The sequence below is a fragment of the Apteryx mantelli genome, chromosome 2 (genome assembly GCF_036417845.1).
Source record: "Apteryx mantelli isolate bAptMan1 chromosome 2, bAptMan1.hap1, whole genome shotgun sequence".
NCBI lineage: Eukaryota > Metazoa > Chordata > Aves > Apterygiformes > Apterygidae > Apteryx > Apteryx mantelli.
The window spans coordinates 136,827,894-136,846,742 of record NC_089979.1 but is presented as its reverse complement, the minus strand read 5'-3'; the positions used below and the strand labels follow the sequence as shown (position 1 = coordinate 136,846,742).

Here is an 18,849-nt window from a genome sequence, read left to right as displayed (position 1 = left end):
TGTCAACAGTGAAGCAATAAACAAAATATCTTCAAGAAGTATTTTGTAAAACCTTTGGAACTGCAAAATAAACACAGAAATTCCAGCTTGGAGACTTAAACATTTGAAGTTTTTGAAAATTAAAAAGGAGAAAATACACCTTTAACTAAAAAAGACAAAAATATCTTCAAACAAAAAAAATTATTTAGGTTAAAACTGAAAATTAATTTTTAACCTGACTACCTTCTATGCCCTTCTTTCATACACTGAAAGTATTACAACACAATTGTTGTAGGTCAGATCATTATTCAGTACTTATGGTTATGCTGTTCTTATGTTCTTCTGTTATGGTCTTCACCTTAGATTAGACCCTGATCACACCCAAAATTATAGATTAAAACATGTATATGTCTATAGAATTACTCTAGTTAAATAAATATATTAAGTGTACTGCCATAACTAGCTTAAAGTTTACCCTAAAGAGCATGCCACAAACAAACAGCAATTATAATATTTTTGTTTGACTAAAGATCATAAATATCATATCCTACAGAATTAATACCAGACCAATAAAAATGCCTCTGAATGGCAAATAGGTGTTAGCCTACAGAAGTAAATTTTTTCTTTCAATTGCACATATATGTATAAACATACACTTCCTTTTGTAAATGTATTTACACATCATGGCATTTCTGGTCTATCATTAAAATTCCTACTTTTTTGGAAGTATACCTTATTCATCAAATACTTATCTGTTCACAAGTTTGCAGTGAATTTAAAATAACAAATTAATTTATGAGAAAACAATTTTCAATTTCTACATTATACTGGCTAGAAAATGCTGCTGGCTAGAATAGTGGCCCTGGAAATTCAGTACAGTTCTCCCTGGCACTCTTACTATCTTCCAACAGAGTTGTTTCTACCACTGTAAAGAGAAGAAAAATGAAATAACTATTGCCAAGTATCTAACTCATTCATACTTAAGAGAATGAGTTGAAATTGTTATTGATACAACACAGGTAACCAAAAATATCTAACAAATCTTTGTTTACCCATTCCACATTTCTCTGTAGTCACAAAAAACAAAAGTCAAACTTGACATTGCCCCTACCAATATCAGCATATAAGTGGAATATTTTGTGGTAGAAGACAAGGAAGAGGGTTGTTTTCATCTGACAATAACTATTATGAACAGTACTTCCCCCATCTGCCATTCATTGCCTCATTAGTAGAGAACAGCCACAAGTTAAAGAGCACTATAATGTGCCCATGAAATTGCAGCCTACCCTCTTCTTTCCACTAGTAAATCTTTTGCTATTTGTCCTTTAAGTGTTTTTATAAAGTCATGTGGGTTCTTCTTATAACACAAACGATGGTAATTAGCACCCAACAGTTATAAACAGAGTTTGAATGTATTACAATGCATTGCAAAGATGACAACTACATGTCTTTTTTGCACCTGCAAAACAGAGAATTTTATATACATCTAGATAAGCAGATACTTATTTAGCCAAATATGAGGGCAAAGTGTCCAATCTGCATGTGCACACTCAAGTGAAATAGCTGCAGAAGGAGGGCCCTTAAAAAAGAGGTAGAAAAACAGAGAAAGAGTCAAACTCTAAATTACAGAGTTCTACTGGGAAGTTACATTTGAAGTTTACATCTTTGAACTAAAGTTCAAAGATACTTACCCTGAGGGCAATAGTCTTAATGGAAATTTTTTAGGATGTTTTGTATTAGCAAGATCTTAACTACATTTCTAGATGAGTCACCCTTATTGTAAAACAATGTTTTCTTACTTCGAGACTATTAAAAATAGGCATGTGCCACCTTGTCTGCATACTCTACAAGTTCATACCTGCTGAAGTAAAGAAAAGCATTAAACATACTATTTATAAAAACAAATGATGCTAGGATTCTGAGACTTTCATAATACAGTTGTAAAAGAAAGACTTGAGGAAGTAAGCAAATTAATAAGTCATGTTTTAAGAAAACAGTCTCAGAAGATTAAAAACTCATTAGTCTTTTTACATTATGAAGTGTTTCTTTGCATTGCCTTGTGTATGAGTGATATACACACACACGCGTATGTATGCACGTATGTTTTTCTTACCTATATCCGAGTCAAATTTAGCAAGCTGAAATTTATCTGTTAAATCTCATTAGGTCAGTAGATAAAAATCTAGCTGTGTTTCTATGAAAGAGTTGGGACTTGTTACTTATGTGGAATTACATTTCTAATGTAGCTGACTAAAGACAGTCTCACAATTACAATCAGATGAAGAATTGCATTTTTTTTCAAACATAATTTTATTGCCATAATCATTTTTCTTGTATTTAATTTGATTAATTACATAATTGCAATTTAATACATGAAGAAACTACACAAATGCAATAGAACCTCAGAAATAATAGCAAAGTAACATGGAAAAGTGAACCAGGAGTTCGTAAGCAAAACTGTCCACAGGCACAAGTATAATCTTAATATTCTAGCATAAAAAATTAAGTATTTAAAGATCAGTTAAATTAAGCTCCTAACTCAAAGGAAAAAAAACCCAAAAAACAAAAAACCCCACTGTTTATAACCACAAAGTGAACATTTAGCTGAATGACTCATCAAAACAAATATTTTTAATGTAGTTTAAATTGATTTTCTGTCGAAATAAACAGGTTAAGAGAAAAGATAACTGGCAGTGTCTGAAGTTGAAGGAAACCACAGTTTGGTTCACTAACAAATTTAACTGTAGATAAAATAAAGTGTTCTTCATCACATTCCTAAGCTCATCCATCAATAAAATATGCATCCAGAAAAGTCAACGTGATCACTTACTGATAAAGAAATCAGTTGTGAAGACTTAAACAGTAGTGGGGAGCCAGAGCAACTTCAACAGTGCCCTCAATAACCTAACTCCCTGCCTGTCCACCTTATTTAGCTTTTGGGACTCTTTCTGAGCACCCTGACAGCATGCCAGCTGACATGCTGAGCGTTGGTATCTTGCATCCAGCTTTACAGCATCGTGCAGGACTGCCGCTTCGGGCACTCCGGCTGACCTGCACCTGGAGCCTGAATCCACTGAACTATGTGATACAGGGCTGTACTATATGGTGCACAATACTGCTGCTCAGTCCTGGTGTCCTCTTCAAAAACTTGTCACAAAGAGGAACTATCATCCTCTCTTTTACATTAATATAGCACCATCCCACAGTTAATACCAATGGTATCCAAAGTTGCATGCAGTGTCAGGAAGAGGCACCCTCCTCTCCATACAGGTAGGAAAGTCCTAGCCATACAGTTTCGCTGAGGCCTGCCAAACCAAGCACCTGCACAAAGAGATTGCTGCCAGCTATGCTCAGCAGGGTTACAGACAGACTAGTAGCCAGTGACAAGAAGAAGTAAGAGAGGTCTTGTAACAACACAAAAGACAGTAAATTCCACACGGGAAGGTAGGTATTCAGCTTTAAATATGCCATTCTGGAAGTTGCTGGCATCTCATCATCATTCAAAAGAAGAGTAAAGAGGAGGAAGATATCCAAAAAAACTATCCCTGAGGATGTCTCTTGGCAGCACAGTATCTGAACATCCACAACTACGTGGGTCTCCAGCCAGACACAATAGCACACTAGTTCACTGGGGATGTCTGCTAGCCAAGTTCACATCTCTAGACTGGTCAGAATCAGCAGAAGACCGTTCTTCTCTCCAGAGGCTGTTAGCGAAAGCCTAGAGAGAAACGCTGCATGGCTACTGTCACCGTTTTGCAGCGGCTGCTTCTCCGTTTTTCCAAGTTGACTCTTCACATTTACATCATTTTATACTGGCACGACTGGCCTCAGTGAGCTTGAATGACAGAAGTATGTTGATTCTTTTTACAGAAAATATAATTATTGTTACAAAACAGCACATCTAGATGGCTGTATCAGGTTTATGCATTTCCTTATTAACATTACCACCAGAAGGAACTGTTTTTTGAAAGTCTCTCCTTTATACGTAATACTTAAAGTTACAGATAATACTTCAAATTTGGAAGGAATCTGTACTGTTAAAGCAAGAGTCCACTATTTTAGAATTGGGAATTCAGTGAGAACTCCTATTATGGAGGTATTGCCAGATCTGCATATTGCTAGATGAAATAAACTGGATTCTGATGGGTCCCAGAAGATATTTTAAAAATTAAACTACCATTCTAGTTTGGTGCTGACTCTGCAAAAAGCTATGTATTTAGTTGATTATAAACACAGAAGTTAAATCAATGGGACAAAGCAGATCATCAGTTAAGCTCAAGTCAGATGATTAGTTAAGGACATGCATAATGACCAGTGGAACGGGATCTATATTTAGACTAGAAAAAAAATTAATTTGCACTTCTCAAAGATTGCAAACTTCCCTTTTTTATCTTGAACTGTCATTTAGGGTAAAGTATTAATTCAGGTCCCTATTCATCATTAAGGAGATAAAATCATTGCTTGATTTTGAATCACACTGTAACACGACATCACTGATGTGTATTCTATTAGCTATTGTTTTTTTATCATGTCAGTCATTTTGCTCACATGACAAGCATAACAACAATATATGAGCTTTTAAAATTTATATTCAAGCTGAACTGTTTTATCCAAGGAAAGATCATCTAAAATTAAATGAAAATACTATGAACTTTTCCAAGAAACATGAATTTGAGAACATCAATAATTAACTACTTTGATAATGATAGAGTTAAATCAAGAACTTCTTATCTAGATCTTATTTGGGAAAAATTGTTAATGGCAGAAAGAATTCTGCTTGCATGAAGTTTGTAAACATCCAATAGGGTCTATAACTGTCCAAAAAAAAGTGGACAAATTAGGAAAACTATATATTTTGAAATTTCTTTCCTAGTTCAAGTCAGACCAGACCCCCCATTTTCAAAACTTCCCATAAGCTAGAAAAAGTTAAAAATACTATTCAGAAAATATTAATGCAGTAATAATTAAATAATTAAAGTAATTCAGTAATTGCTGACTAAACATGGTATTCATAGCTCCTAGGTTTCAAGGTATGTATATTGACAGTCTCAGCTGAATGAATTATTCCTAAGAAATTAAGGACAGTCTCCCTTCTAGTCTCCCAGCTTTGTGATAGAAAACCTGAGAACCCTAAGAATTTCCAGGCTTTCCAGGTGTTCAAATAGAATTTCCTGTGTTTCAGTTTGTACCCATTTACTGGATACCACCGAGAAGAGTCTGGCTCCATCTTCTTTACTCCCTCCATCATGTATTCATATACATTGATAAGATCCTCCTGAGCCTTCTTGTCCTCAGGCTAAACAATCCGAGCTCTCTCAGCCTCTGAAGGTACAAGGGTATGTCAGATGCTCCAGATCCATAATGTCTTTTGTGACCTTTGCTGTACTTGCTCCAGTATGTCCATGTCTCTCTTGTCCTGGGGAGTCCAGAGCTGGACCCAGCACTCCAGATGTGGCTTCACCAGTGCTGAACAGAGGGGAAGGATCATCTCCTTCAACCTGATGCAGCCCAAGACACCGTTGGCCACCTTTGCTGCAAGGGCACATTGCTGGTTCATGGTCAACTTCTTGTCCATCAGAACCCCCAGGTCCTTTTCTGCAAGGCTGCTTTCCAGCCAGTTGGCCCCCAGCTTGTACTGATGCCTAAGGTTATTCTTCCCCAGGGGCAGGCAGGACTTTGCACTTGCCCCTGTTGAACTTCATGATGTCCCTTTCGGCCCATTGTTCCAGGCTGTCAAGACCCCCCCGGATAGCAGCACAACCATCTGGCGTATTAACCACTCCTCCCAATTTTATATCATCTGCAGACTTGCTGAGGGTGCACTGTCCCATCAGCCAGGTCATTCATGAAGATGTTAAAGAGCACTGGCCCCAGTATCGACCCCTGGGGTACACCACTAGTGACTGGACTTTGTGCTGCATATCACAATCCTTTGAGGCCAGCAGTTCAGCCAGTTTTTAATCCAGCTCACTGTCCACTTTCCTAGTCTGTACTTGATCAGCCTATCAATGAGAATTTTATGGGAGGCAATTTTGAAGGCCTTGCTGAAATCAAGATAAGCAATATCCACTGCTCTCCCCTCATCTACTGAGCTAGACATTTCATTGTAGAAAGCTTGGTCAGGTATGGTTTCCCTTTCATAAATCCTTGCTGACTATTCCTGATCACCTTCTTGTCTGGGAACCTCTAAGAATCCTACTCAAAACAAGATTTTCAGGAATTTCAGGCTGCCATCTATGGAGACAAAAGCCAATCTCTTATTAAGAAGAACTTCTTGAGGTTTCCAGGATCCTATCTTCATGACAGGCTACCGAAAGACTCAGTAATGTAGTTTTAGCAATTCATATATTATAATATGCAATATTTGTTCACTGTAACAACTGGAAGTTTCAAACTAGTTGCACTCCTGCAATTCTATATCTCAAACTATGAGAATTAGGTCTGAAAACAATTCCAGAGAAGCACAGAAGTGTGCAGCATACCACAGCAAGATCTGAGCTATGTTTACGCTAGCTAGCTTGTCTAGCATGACAGTGCTGAGCTCAGCATGGACTAATTTATCCAAGTGAGAAGCTAAACTGATACTGAATCTTGTAACAACAAATGAACCACTAAAGTGAACAGTTAACAACAGTCACTCAACAGTGCTCTAATAGAACATGTTTTTTGCTCTGTTTTTCTTAAACAGGAACCACATAAACTCTTTTCCCTGAAAAGATATTTTTAACCCAAAGAAAAGTCCCTTTCTACTCATATGTTTCTGGGCTTTTATCTCTCAGTTCTCAATAAGGAGTCATTTTAGAATAACCATCAGAGTGTTCAACATATGGTACTTAAGACTTATTTCCTTCCAGATCATTTCTTATCAGACTGCTATTAAACCACCATGTTGGTATAGGAAAAGGTTAAAAAACAGTTCAACAAAGTATTTATAAACTAATTGAATACTTCAATGTATCATTGCTATATCAATTTAGGTAACAAACCACTGCATATAATAAGGTGAAGAGCCCTTAAAAGTTAATATATGCTTTTCGGTCTACTACTTAGATTAGAAAGCTGCAACATATTCAGAATTGAACTGGAACTAAGAATCAAGAATGTGTTTATTCATTATAAAGCCATTCAAATTAATCTCTATTTGACTCTGGAACATACACAGCTTTTTATAAGGTTTTCTTTTCTAAGAGCAGTATAGTAAATAATATAGATAAATAATGCATAATATAAAATAAGTATCCCAGAAAACAAGTTAAAACAACTTGCCTAAGCACAGTTTAGTCATCATAAAACTTTTCTTAAAGGCATTTAAAACAACGGCACACAAAATTTTAAATTACACTCAGGAATATGCAAACTGACAGCCGCAAGGATGAACACATACCCTTAATAATCGATTCAGCTGCATACAGATCCCGCTTGTAGGTCACCTAAAGGACAGATAAACCTCATTAGATTTTACACAGCAGGAAGGAATGTAAAACCAATAAAACAATGCCCTGAAGGCAATTCTTTACATTTGAAATACCATAAACAAATGATATTGTCAATTTCTTAATCATGGTAAAATATCACAGGCAAGTCATGAGAAAAGAAGTTGCAGAAATTACTGGTGACTCCAGAGAATTTTTTTTTTTTTTAAATACTTAGATCTGCATAGAACTCATTTTAAACCTATTTTTAACCCTTTAAATGATCATTTAAAAATATATCATACCTATTTTTACACACCCATTTTCATAATTTCTTAAGAAACTGTATTTTTACTCTAAATTTATCATGAGAAAGATTAATCTTTGAAAGAAATTGTGATAACCACAACCAGGGAGAAGCCTAGTTATTTCTAGTACTAATATAGGTGCAATTATTCAAGCAGTGTAAGACTATTATTGTTAATGACAGACCAGCTAAATCAGAGAGAATCAGTCTAGAGAACTGTAGTAGACTTTGTATGAGTATTCAGAGAGTTAACCACCACCAAGATCTTCTCAAATACATTAAATCAAGTTAAATTGACAATAAGCTGCTGAATATTTACTCGGTACTTTTAGGAAACATCTTTTGTATTTGCCTGTGTACCATCACAGTGGTTGACAATCACAGTATTAGTCTTTGTACAAAAACAACATAAAACAAAAAATAGCCAAAACACTAACAGCCTTTGCTAGTTATGTCCTTCAAACTTGCTGTTTTGCAACGATGTGCAGTGACATAAGCTGATAACTACCAAATATTTGTCTTTGCTGCTGCTACAACTTCTTTCTACATTAAATAAAACATTACTGGATTTTCTGCATTTGTTTCTACATAAATATTCTCTATTCTGTTCTGAATAACTTTTTTCTGTCACGTTTTGGAAATGGAATGAATAGTATTCCAAAAGCTTTAGTCTTGCAAAGTAAATCTTACAGTAGAAGCATGTTATTTTACATATTAGTATTTTTAGTCTCCAAGTAACTGATTACTTGATTTTAACATAAGGATTCTAATTACTGCTTTCCTTTCCATCTCAAATTAAGTTTTCTATTGTAGTCACATACAGATGAATAATTTTGCCTTTCTCATCAATCCTTTCTCCTAGGAAAGATTCTTTAAAAATTAGCTTATATCTATAGTTTGTCCTGCAGGAGGGAAAGCCAGAGAAAGAACCAAGCCTCAGAAAGTGCAGCTGACTAAGTTTACATGCTGTTAAGCAAAATCAATGACTTGCATTTAATTTTAGGGATGAATGAATACTGAGGACCAACTTTGTTGCAAAATTTCTTTCTAATTACCTGTTTCTACAAGGCTTCTATACTGAACTTTCAGCAAACCTATGACGTATTACCACCTAAACACCTTTCAAGAAACAAGACTATCTCTGATCTGTGAAAAGTGGTCTTGTGTATTCATAGGTTCAGGGTCCTTTGAGGCACAAAAATATTTTTAAATATTCTGATTTTAAAAAGATGTTACTTCATAAAATAAGCCCAGGCTTCAAGATGTGTTATCTACTGTGGTGGTTACACAGGTTTTTCATGCACACTTGCTCAGGGGCTTTTTCACTGAACAGTACCTATATCTAACTTTGGCCACTACAGAAGGCTTCACATTCGTGAATGTGCAGCATGCCCCAATACAGACAAAAACATACTTATGCATTTTAAGGGAAGAGCACTCAGCTACCAACTTTAAGAAAGCTGCGATTCTCTGCACGTGCAAGGACAGTGATTTCATAACATTAAGCTTATGCACTGATACTTTTGTTCTCAAATACTTTATCATTGCCGTTTTCTCTCTGCATCTGAGATAGTTCACTAGCCAAAAGACTTTTGTTAGCAGGATATACTTTTTCAACCTTTTTCTATGGTCCCAGCTTCCACCCTGATGATTCCAAAAGACTGCAAAGCACTGAAAATTTGATGAACACAGCTATTGCCTCAAGTATCTTTTTTTTTTTTTCCCTCTCCTATTTCTCCTTTTGCTTTAACTGGTGGATGTTTGCACACTTTCTATCATTTTTAAAACACTACAAACGAAATCACGGCTGTGAGGATGAGTATTGAGAATACCCACACTGGCAGGTGTCTGAAAAGAAAAGTTCCACAAATTATCAGAACCCCAAAGAACACTTCAGATAATTATTTGTTAAAATATCCTGTGTTGTATTCCTGAGAAAACAAAGGGGGTCATAATTTGTCATTTAGAACTTTTAGCAAATAAGATGTCAAATCTCTACTTAGCAGTATTCTCTTAAAGATTCTTCCTTGGTGGAAGGAGAGAACAGGTACCCAGCACATAAGGCTTCCTTTTTAATCTTTAATTCTTAAAATCAGTTCTGAGATTCAGAGCCAGATATCAGAAAAAACTTTTTAGGTTGATTTCCTAGAGAAATAAATAATGTGAGACAACATCACACCATCCATATACATTTCCTTCATAATCTTTGAGCCTATATACTAATTTCAACCTATTTTGACAGAGGGTTAGAAATTTCAGATACAAGCTCCTGTAAGCTTTATGAAAATAGTAAACTGGATAAAGAGAAAAAAAACAAAACAAAACTGCAAGCCACCACAGGTGGCTGCCACATATCAGTCAGGGAGGGATGGATTCTCTCCATCTCTCTTGATGTTGAATAAGACACTAAATCCAAACAAAGTTTCTCTTACGGTATGGATATTCATAACCCTCTTATGTGGATTTTCTCATGTTGAGTAGGAGGTGTTACCACAGTTTAAATAAGACTTATTCAAAAGGCAGGCAACCATGAAAGAAAAAAACTTCAGTTTAATGATAAACATTGATAATCTATAGTACTAATTTGATTTACTCAACTCTCGAGGTTAATCAACACAATTGCTTCCTTTTCTGAATACCTGTGCTGCTCTACTTCTAATTTCATATCAATAACAATATTATAGGTCTCGTTTCCTTGATTTTGAGTTCAGCATTTTAACAACATTTGTAAAAAGATATGAACTGACATTCTTCACAATGAGCAATACCGGACCTTAGCATCTAAGGGAATGATGCGGATAACAACAAATAAAACTGCACTCTGTAGATGTCATATTCTCTGCTCAGCTGCTTCATTAAAGGTAGTCAGTTTCTGCAACTACTTTATTTTTCTGAAAACAAAACACATTTTCCTTATATCATAAACATCTACACATAATAGGATGAATTCACAAAATGAGGAAGGAAAGGAAAACACATTGCTAATTAACATATGGCTCACTGATTTTTTTCAGGTATAGAATGTTCAATACTTTAAAGAAGGAAATATTATTTTCAAGCCACTGTGAAAAAAATAAAAATCTTTTGAACTGTTCTTAAAGTAGAACTTTTTCCTTTCTGTGCCTGTCAGTGATATGGAAATAGCAAAGAATCATAAAAATAAATATGAAACTCTACTATGACAGCAGATCCCAGGAGCTACATAACAAAAAACTAATATACCAAAACTAAGTTCATCTCCCATTAGCTGTTTTTGTGCATTTCAATAATTAGTTTTTCCTTTAAAAAAAACAGTTTTCTTTAAAGGAATAACAGAAAATAAAGCAAAAATCCACCATTTTAAAGGCGTGCTACATGTCAGTATCACTATCAAGTTTTTGTATTATAGCCTAGTGGTTAAACTATTCACTAAACATAGGAAACTTGCATTTCCTAGAGGCTCGCCCCAGCTGGACACAATTCAAATCCATCCAAAATAGCCCTAGAAGAAAATTTTAACCATCACTCCCTAACAGAAAATATGAAGGCACTCTCCATTCCTGCTGCCCATGTAAAGATGCAAAAATCACAATGGCAGAAAGAATAAGCAAAGTTTGCAGTAGAGAGCACTACATTTTTTACCCAGATGATTACAGTTCTTTTGTTGCTTTTTTCTGTTTTGTTTTGTTTTTTTAATCAAATGACTAAGCTAAACATAGAAATAGTTGTTGGAGTTGCCTGGAAGGAGTGGCTGATACACCAGAGGGCTGTGCTGCCATTCAGAGAGACCTGGACAGGCTGGAGAGGTGGGCAGAGAGGAACCTCATGAAGTTCAACAAAGGCAAGTGCAGGGTCCTGCACCTGGGGAAGAATAACCCCATGCACCAGTACAGGCTGGGGGCTGACCTGCTGGAAAGCAGCTCTGCAGAGAAGGACCTGGGAGTGCTGGTGGACACCAAGTTAAGCATGTGTCAGCAATGTGCCCTTGTGGCCAAGAAGGCCAATGGTATCCTGGGGCGCATCAGGAAGAGTGTTGCCAGCAGGTTGAGGGAGGTGATTCTCCTCCTCTACTCAGCCCTGGTGAGGCCGCATCTGGAGTACTGTGTCCAGTTCTGGGCTCCCCAGTACAAGAGGGATGTGGCACTACTGGAGCAAGTCCAGCAAAGGGCTACAAAGATGATTAGGGGACTGGAGCATCTCTCTTATGAGGAAAGGCTGAGAGAGCTGGGCCTGTTTAGCCTGGAGAAGAGAAGGCTGAGAGGAGATCTTATCAACGTGTACAAGTATCTGAAGGGAGGGTGTCAAGAGGATGGAGCCAGACTCTTTTCAGTGGTGCCGAGCGACAGGACACGAGGCAACGGGCACAAACCAAAACACAGGCAGTTCCATCTGAACATGAGAAAAAACTTCTTTACTGTGAGGGTGACAGAGCACTGGAACAGGTTGCCCAGAGAGGTTGTGGAGTCTCTTTCCTTGGAGATATTCAAGAACTGTCTGGACAAAATTCCTGGAAACGTGCTCTAGGTGACCCTGTTTGAGCAGGGGGGTTGGACTAGATGATCTCCAGAGGTCCCTTCCAACCCTCAACCCTTCTGTGATTCTATTTGGTGCTTCTGAGACCACATCTGAGTACTTCTTCCAGTTTGGAAGGAGAATACTTCTCCCTAGTATAAGCCACTAACAAACTGGAGTGAGTCCAGCAGAAGATCACTGAGATGGTGAGAGAAAACTTGGCTTAGTCTTCTATTCTTTGGGTTGAACAAGGGCAGACACACAGACACACTTAGTAGTTACAGAGAAAATTAGGCCAGACTCCTCTCAGCAGTGTCTCTGTTGCCCTCTCATCCTTTCCCAGTGTAAAAGGAAGCAAGGGAAATGTCGATTAGATATTAGGAAAAACATCTCCTCAGTAAAGGTGGAAAAGCACTGGAATAGTTTTCCAGAGAGTTTGTGGAATCTCCATTCCTGGAGATACTCAGAACTCAACTGGACCAGGCTCTAGACAATGCAATTAACCTAATCTGATAGGTGGTTGGACCAGAGGACATGCAGAGATTTCTTTCAGCCTAAATTATTCTGTGATTCCAGGTGAAAAGACTACTTTTCATCTGCTGGGCATCAGTAGTAGCTACAGATAGTAAACAAAGAACTAAAGGGTATGTTTTGTTACCCTTCATGTGAGTATCATGTTCTGCAATGAGAACAATGGAACTATACAATAAGCGATGCAATACAAATATCCATGACAGAATCTGTCCCATAAAAGGTTAAATAGGAAAACAGACAATAAAGATTGTTTCAGATATATTTTCTCCTCAGAAAGATACTGAAAGAAGCTGCTGTGTGCACCCAATGCATAAGTAAATTTTGTTGCTGAATTACAAAGGAAGTTTGCACTACAGATTGAGAAAATCACCTGTGTAAGATTTATTGTCACATTATTAGAAATCACACCCCATTAGAAGAAATTTACTGTCAAAGGCAAATGAAGTGATTTGAGCTGTTTCCAGACCCTTCAATGTGCTTATGAATCAAAAAATAATGAAAAAAAAAGTCATGACAACAGCCACTAAGAACGAACAATGCCCCACAAACCAAAACAATGAAATGAGATATTTTTAAGCAGTGGGAACATATTCTTTGGCACCTGAATCCACACCAGCTTGGCAGTCATTAAAAATGTACAGTCGTTATCAAAAAAGGTGAATGATGTATAAAAAAAAGAAAAAAAATGATTGAAGAGGTCTTAAACTTTCTAGTGTTACTGAATAATGAACTGTTCTAAAATGAGATTGTTGCTAGCCAGATATTTGGCATCAGAGAAAAAGTGATGTCCTCAAAGAAAAGGTGGAGGAAATTAGGCAAGGGATATTGAGGAAGTAGGGGAAAGCAAATTTCACTTAGTTTTATAGATCATAGATCAGTATTTTTTTTACAAATTCTCTGATTATTTAAGTACATGGTTTGTCTTCCTAGTTCCAAATACATGCTGTATTAAGTAACCCAGGTAACATCTGCCTGAGTCTGTAACAATGAACTCTAAAACAGCTCATGTTAATCCAAAGGCAATATGAACTCAGTGAGAAATTCAAAGTTATGATTAACCACAGTCGTAAATATAGAGCACCACAGTCGTAAATATAGAGCAGGCAAAATATTTGGGGCTTAGGAAATGTTGTAAAGCTTTTTTGTAGGGCTTGTTTTTTGAGATATCGTAGATGAAAACAGTGTTGGGAAGTAAGACAAAATTAATAACACAATTTTATTGAAAATTATCAGAAATGTTAATATTATTAACATATACTGATACATATCTTCATGCATATACCTTTAAGCATTAAATCTCTAAGTAATTTATTAGGGGGATGGTCATTATCTTTATTTTATGGTTAAGAAACAATAGCATGCAGAGGTTAAAAAGGCAAAACACCCTACCCAAACTCACTCAATAGATAATGGCAAAGGCAGAAACAGAATCCAAATCCAGGCCACAGGGAAGTAAAGGAGCTTTGTTTGGTTGTTTAGGGTTTTTTTTTTTTTTGCTTCCCTTTCCCTGTCCCACTAGTTAGAATAGAGCATTAGATGTTGGGACAGATGCCTGTCTTGTTTTAGCTATAAACCCAAATAAACATGCAGAACTGCTGTCAGATTCAATACACACTTTTACAGAGATTTACTCCTGTGACATGGTTTCCAACTGCAAGAATGGATTTAAGAGACTATTAGTTACACAGTCATTACCAGATACCAACTAAACTAAAATCCATTAAAAATCAGTAAATCTCTCCACATGTTAAATTCTGGACTCAGCCCTATATTTCTACTTTTTATTTCCAAAAATAGTTACTGTTTCTTTTGTTACTATGCATGAAAGTTGCATTTACAGTACTGCAAGCAGTAAGAAATAACCAACTTGTAATGGGAATTCTTCAAAATACCCTGTTGACGAAGACGTAGCTTCCCTCCCTAATTCTGAAGGATTATCACCTACCCTAGTAGACCTTCTATCTCCTTATTATACGGCCTAGCACTGAATGCTGCAAAGCATTCAGTTGACCTTAACCCGTGCTTGGATCTTTAATGGGTTTTCAACTTCAAGACAGTAAAACTACTACTATCAGTCTGCATGAAGAACATTGATTAGATGGTGGGGGTTGGAAGAATCTTCTCTTTCTCCAGCTCCTGAAAGTATAGCTTTAGTTCTTTGAGCAACTAAGCATTTATACAAGGAAATTTGGCCTCTTGTCATAAAACATTCTTGCATATTCAAAATTTTGAAGTTTGGAAGAGAAAAGCACAAGCATTACAATTTAAGACAGTTTTAAATGTTTATGTTTATGGTTAGATGAAGTTTAGCTGGCATGCTACTTTTATTCATTTAATATAAACATATAAAAAAATAGAGATTAATACCACCTTTACCTTCCAGAGGTCGGCTGTTCCTTCAATAAGTTTGGCCTTTATTTTACAGTATTTCAGAGCCAGATGCAAACATTCAGTTCCATAATCCAGGTCATAGTCAGTACACTGTTGTAATTAAAAAAGAATAAATATTTTTAATTACTCTTAAAAAAAACACTTAAGTAATAAAACACTTCTTTCATTAATCAAATCTTACTTCTCAACACTCCTGTCCAGAATAGTGTGTGTTGTAGGTTCAGAATGGATCAGAAATAAAACCCTTCCGAAATGCTTATGCTTAATGCTAACTACTCGGCATAATTTTATGGGATTAAATAAACAGTTTAAAACTATAAATGAATCTAATTAGGTGTTGCCAGTATCTTGCTACACCTTTATGAGCTTGACTAAATCAATAAGAAGTTACATTTATGAAAAATAGTTGGTAGAATTGAGGCCTCACTAAAGGAAATCAAACTAATGAAAAAAATTATTAGCTTGTTCTAATGCTGTTCTAATTATTAGCTTGTTCTAATGTTCTAATGGCGGAAGCATGGTATTTTCTTCAAATGCTTTATCTGTTTTGGCTTTTTTCAGCATCAAAAAAGGAGGATATTAACTGAGAATTTCCATATTCCCTATATGTTTCCCCTATATTTTTCTCCAATTATTTACACAAAACCCAGCAAGGTTCCATGCTACACCATGAGCTTCCCAGGTTTGGAAAAAAAAAAAACCGAACACACCAAAAAACCCCACGACACACAAAGGTTTTTCAACCTTCAGTCAGCTAGAAAAGGGACTCTTCTCTCAAAATGCCCTGTCTAAGCTGTTTGGTCTCCTATAGTTAGTGCTTATAAGAATTCTAATATTGGAAGGCTAATTAGGGAACAGAATCTCTCTTGAGCCAAAATATAGTTAGGTCCCAAAGCAGGAAATGGGGCTTATCAGAAAGGACTACCTCAAAATGCCTTGGCCTGGTTAAGATAGGCAAATTCTAGTCTATTTGCATACTGCTAAAGTATCAGTCCAGAAGCACAAATTACAGTAATTAGGAATGAGAATTTAAGTCAGGGTCTTTCATAGGAATGGATGTATTTGGTAAGACTACAGGCTATCTAGTCCAACATCCAGGTCGGGACAACAATGGAGGTCAGCAATGGATAGTCCAAGATATGTAATCACATGACATCAGCAATCACACCTTATTATGGGAGTTTCCTGGACTGCTGTAAAGCTATTATCCTGGCTTAGGAAATCCCCAAATTAAGAGGCCCCTGAGGGACAAGCTGAACCAGAAGTGAACATCTTAACAGTCCTCAACGAATTACATGAACTCTGAATTTACCCAGTTCCTTTTTGACTAGAGATAGCCTTTTAGCACCTGCATCACGGTGTGTCACAGTTTAAACTACGTATTGCAATACAAAATCTCCTTTATTTTCTTTGTTTTGAAGCTGACATCAGCTCTTTTCATCTCTTACCCTTTGCTGTTTTGATGGAAAAGGGAGTGCAAAACCTCCTTCCCTGCCCTTCTTAGGGCTTCTTTGCATTTCTTCTCAGTTATCTCTTTCCAAGGATAGAGTCCAAAACGTATTCAGTCATTCCATGTGTGGAAGCTGCTCCACAGCTTTGATTAACCCTTTTGCCCTTCTCTAAAGCATTTCCAGTTCTACTATATCCTTCCTGAGACAGGTAAATTAGAACTGAACATACTATCCAAGAAACAAGATTTATACAATGGCATAATAATGCTCTTACTGCCAGTTTCCTTTCTTTCCCTTCTGTATTTATTCTTAATGTTCAATTTGGCATTTGATCATGACTGAGCAATTAGCTAACATTTTCTTAAAACCAGATGTTATAAGCCTAGATCTAAGTAGCAATAATCAGATCAGCTTCCATCATTTCACATGCAGGATTAGAATTATTCCCCCTCCGTGAACATCACATTTACATTCTACACTGAATTTAATCTTTCATATTAAACACACAGTCTCCTAAGATCCTTCTGCAACCTTTCTGAGGTAGCCCTCATCTATACTACCCAGAAAAACTGAGTATCACCATGTGACACTTCCTGTTCCAAATTAGTTATGAATAAATTGAACTGCACAGGCCCCAGCACCAGTCTTTACAAAACTGCACTGGTGATTTTCTGCTATGAAAACTGATCATGTATTCCTATCCTGTCACTTATCTTTTAAGAAATAATTGATTCATGTGAGGTTGTTCCCTATTATCCCCAAACTGTTCAGTTTACTAAAGAGTAAAAGCTGCAGTCAAACACCTTATGAAAACACGAGTAGGCCATATCAGCTTCATCAGCCTTAACATACCTGTTGACTGCAAGTAACTTTGCAATGCATGAGCTTACCCTTACAAAAGTTGAAATAACCCTTCCAGTACATCAAATTTAACCAGGTGTCCACAAATCCCAGTGTTTAGAAGAGTATGTGACAATCTGTGCAGTACGAATATCATGCTTAATAATTCATAATCTCATAATCAGATTTTTTTTTAAGAATGGGCATGGCAAAACTTCCACTCCCTGGTACCAAAGCTTTGAAACAGAAATGCTCTAAAGGGAGTATAGACATTTCATTTCATTCTTAAATGTCTTCCTTGGAGTTAATGGAGATTCTACTGTCCAATATTTAGTATAGGGGATTTGTTTTTTATATAGTTTGCAAAGAAAAAGTAAAAATACGTGGCTCTGAATTCTCTTTCAGAGTTTTCTCACAAAACAACTGTAAATTTGCCCCAAATACGTTCCTTAAAAACATTCCTTAGAAACAGGAGTTTAAAATCAAAGCTCATCCAAAAGTGTTTAGGGAAAAGTACACTGCCTCCAAGATTCAAGAATTAAAAATTGTCAATAATGCAGAAGTCTAAACTGGTTAAAGACTAAGTGAGAGTGTTGAAATATAACTTGCTTGTTTTCTTTATTTCCTGAAGAAGTTTAATAAAAAAGCAAGAAGAAAATTCTTAGTTTCTACTCTTGTTCTATAATGCATCAGTAAAATTCAAGAAATTAATCAGCATTATACATCTGAATTATATTATTAATATACAGAAAAGTCTTAGAAAAATTATAGTTGTCGCTTTTATATTAAATTAATAACTTTTATCTTTTTTAGATTGTCATGACAGCAATCAAAAAGAAGATCCTTTTATACAACCCATCTAGAAAGAAAATTAATTTAAGCTTTACACTTCTCTGCAGCAGTTTTTAATAGTTTTGAGTACCCAAACAAAATAAAAATAAGAAGATTTTTAAAAAAGCCTAAAAAATAAAGAGGACTTCTTTCAGAATACTAAAGAAAATTATACAAGAACTAAATAAGGAAGTAAAGAAGAACTAAATCTCTCTCAAGTATAGAGACTCAGAGATGAATCACCCATGAAACTAGCAATGTCCTAGTAACTTTGGATTCCAAATATTTATTACCAAAATATTTTCTGAGGAAATGCTTCAGGTAGAATGCATTTTCTACTAACATCCATAACATGCACATTAGAGAGAAAAAAAATTTTTTTTTTCTTTTGCCTTAGAGTGGAAGAGAAAGTTTCAGGAAGTTTTACCTTTGAAATATCTCACTTTAGTTTTAATTAAAACTAATTTGTAATTTTAAATATATGGGTAACAAATGGTGCTAGGACAAGATGAAGCAATTCCAACTTTTTAGCAAGGTATTAATTACACATAATTACTAGGGAGTGGAAAAATTCCATAAATGGGATGAAGCATTTTGAGGGTATTGCTGATTT

General features: G+C 36.0%; 1 protein-coding gene across 4 annotated transcripts in view; it reads right to left on the bottom strand.

Moving 5' to 3' along the window:
- The window catches only part of CRPPA (CDP-L-ribitol pyrophosphorylase A), a 134,204-nt gene that overhangs the window by 72,750 nt on the left and 42,605 nt on the right, over positions 1-18,849 (bottom strand). For 3 of the 4 annotated variants that reach the window (XM_067291625.1, XM_067291627.1, XM_067291626.1), the window contains exons 5-6: positions 15,094-15,204; positions 7,364-7,409 (exon numbers count right to left, since the gene is read on the bottom strand). In XM_067291625.1, the coding sequence (XP_067147726.1) occupies positions 7,364-7,409; positions 15,094-15,204 (157 nt within the window). The remainder of the gene's footprint in view (positions 1-7,363; positions 7,410-15,093; positions 15,205-18,849) is intronic. The other variant, XM_067291624.1, reaches the window with a different exon arrangement.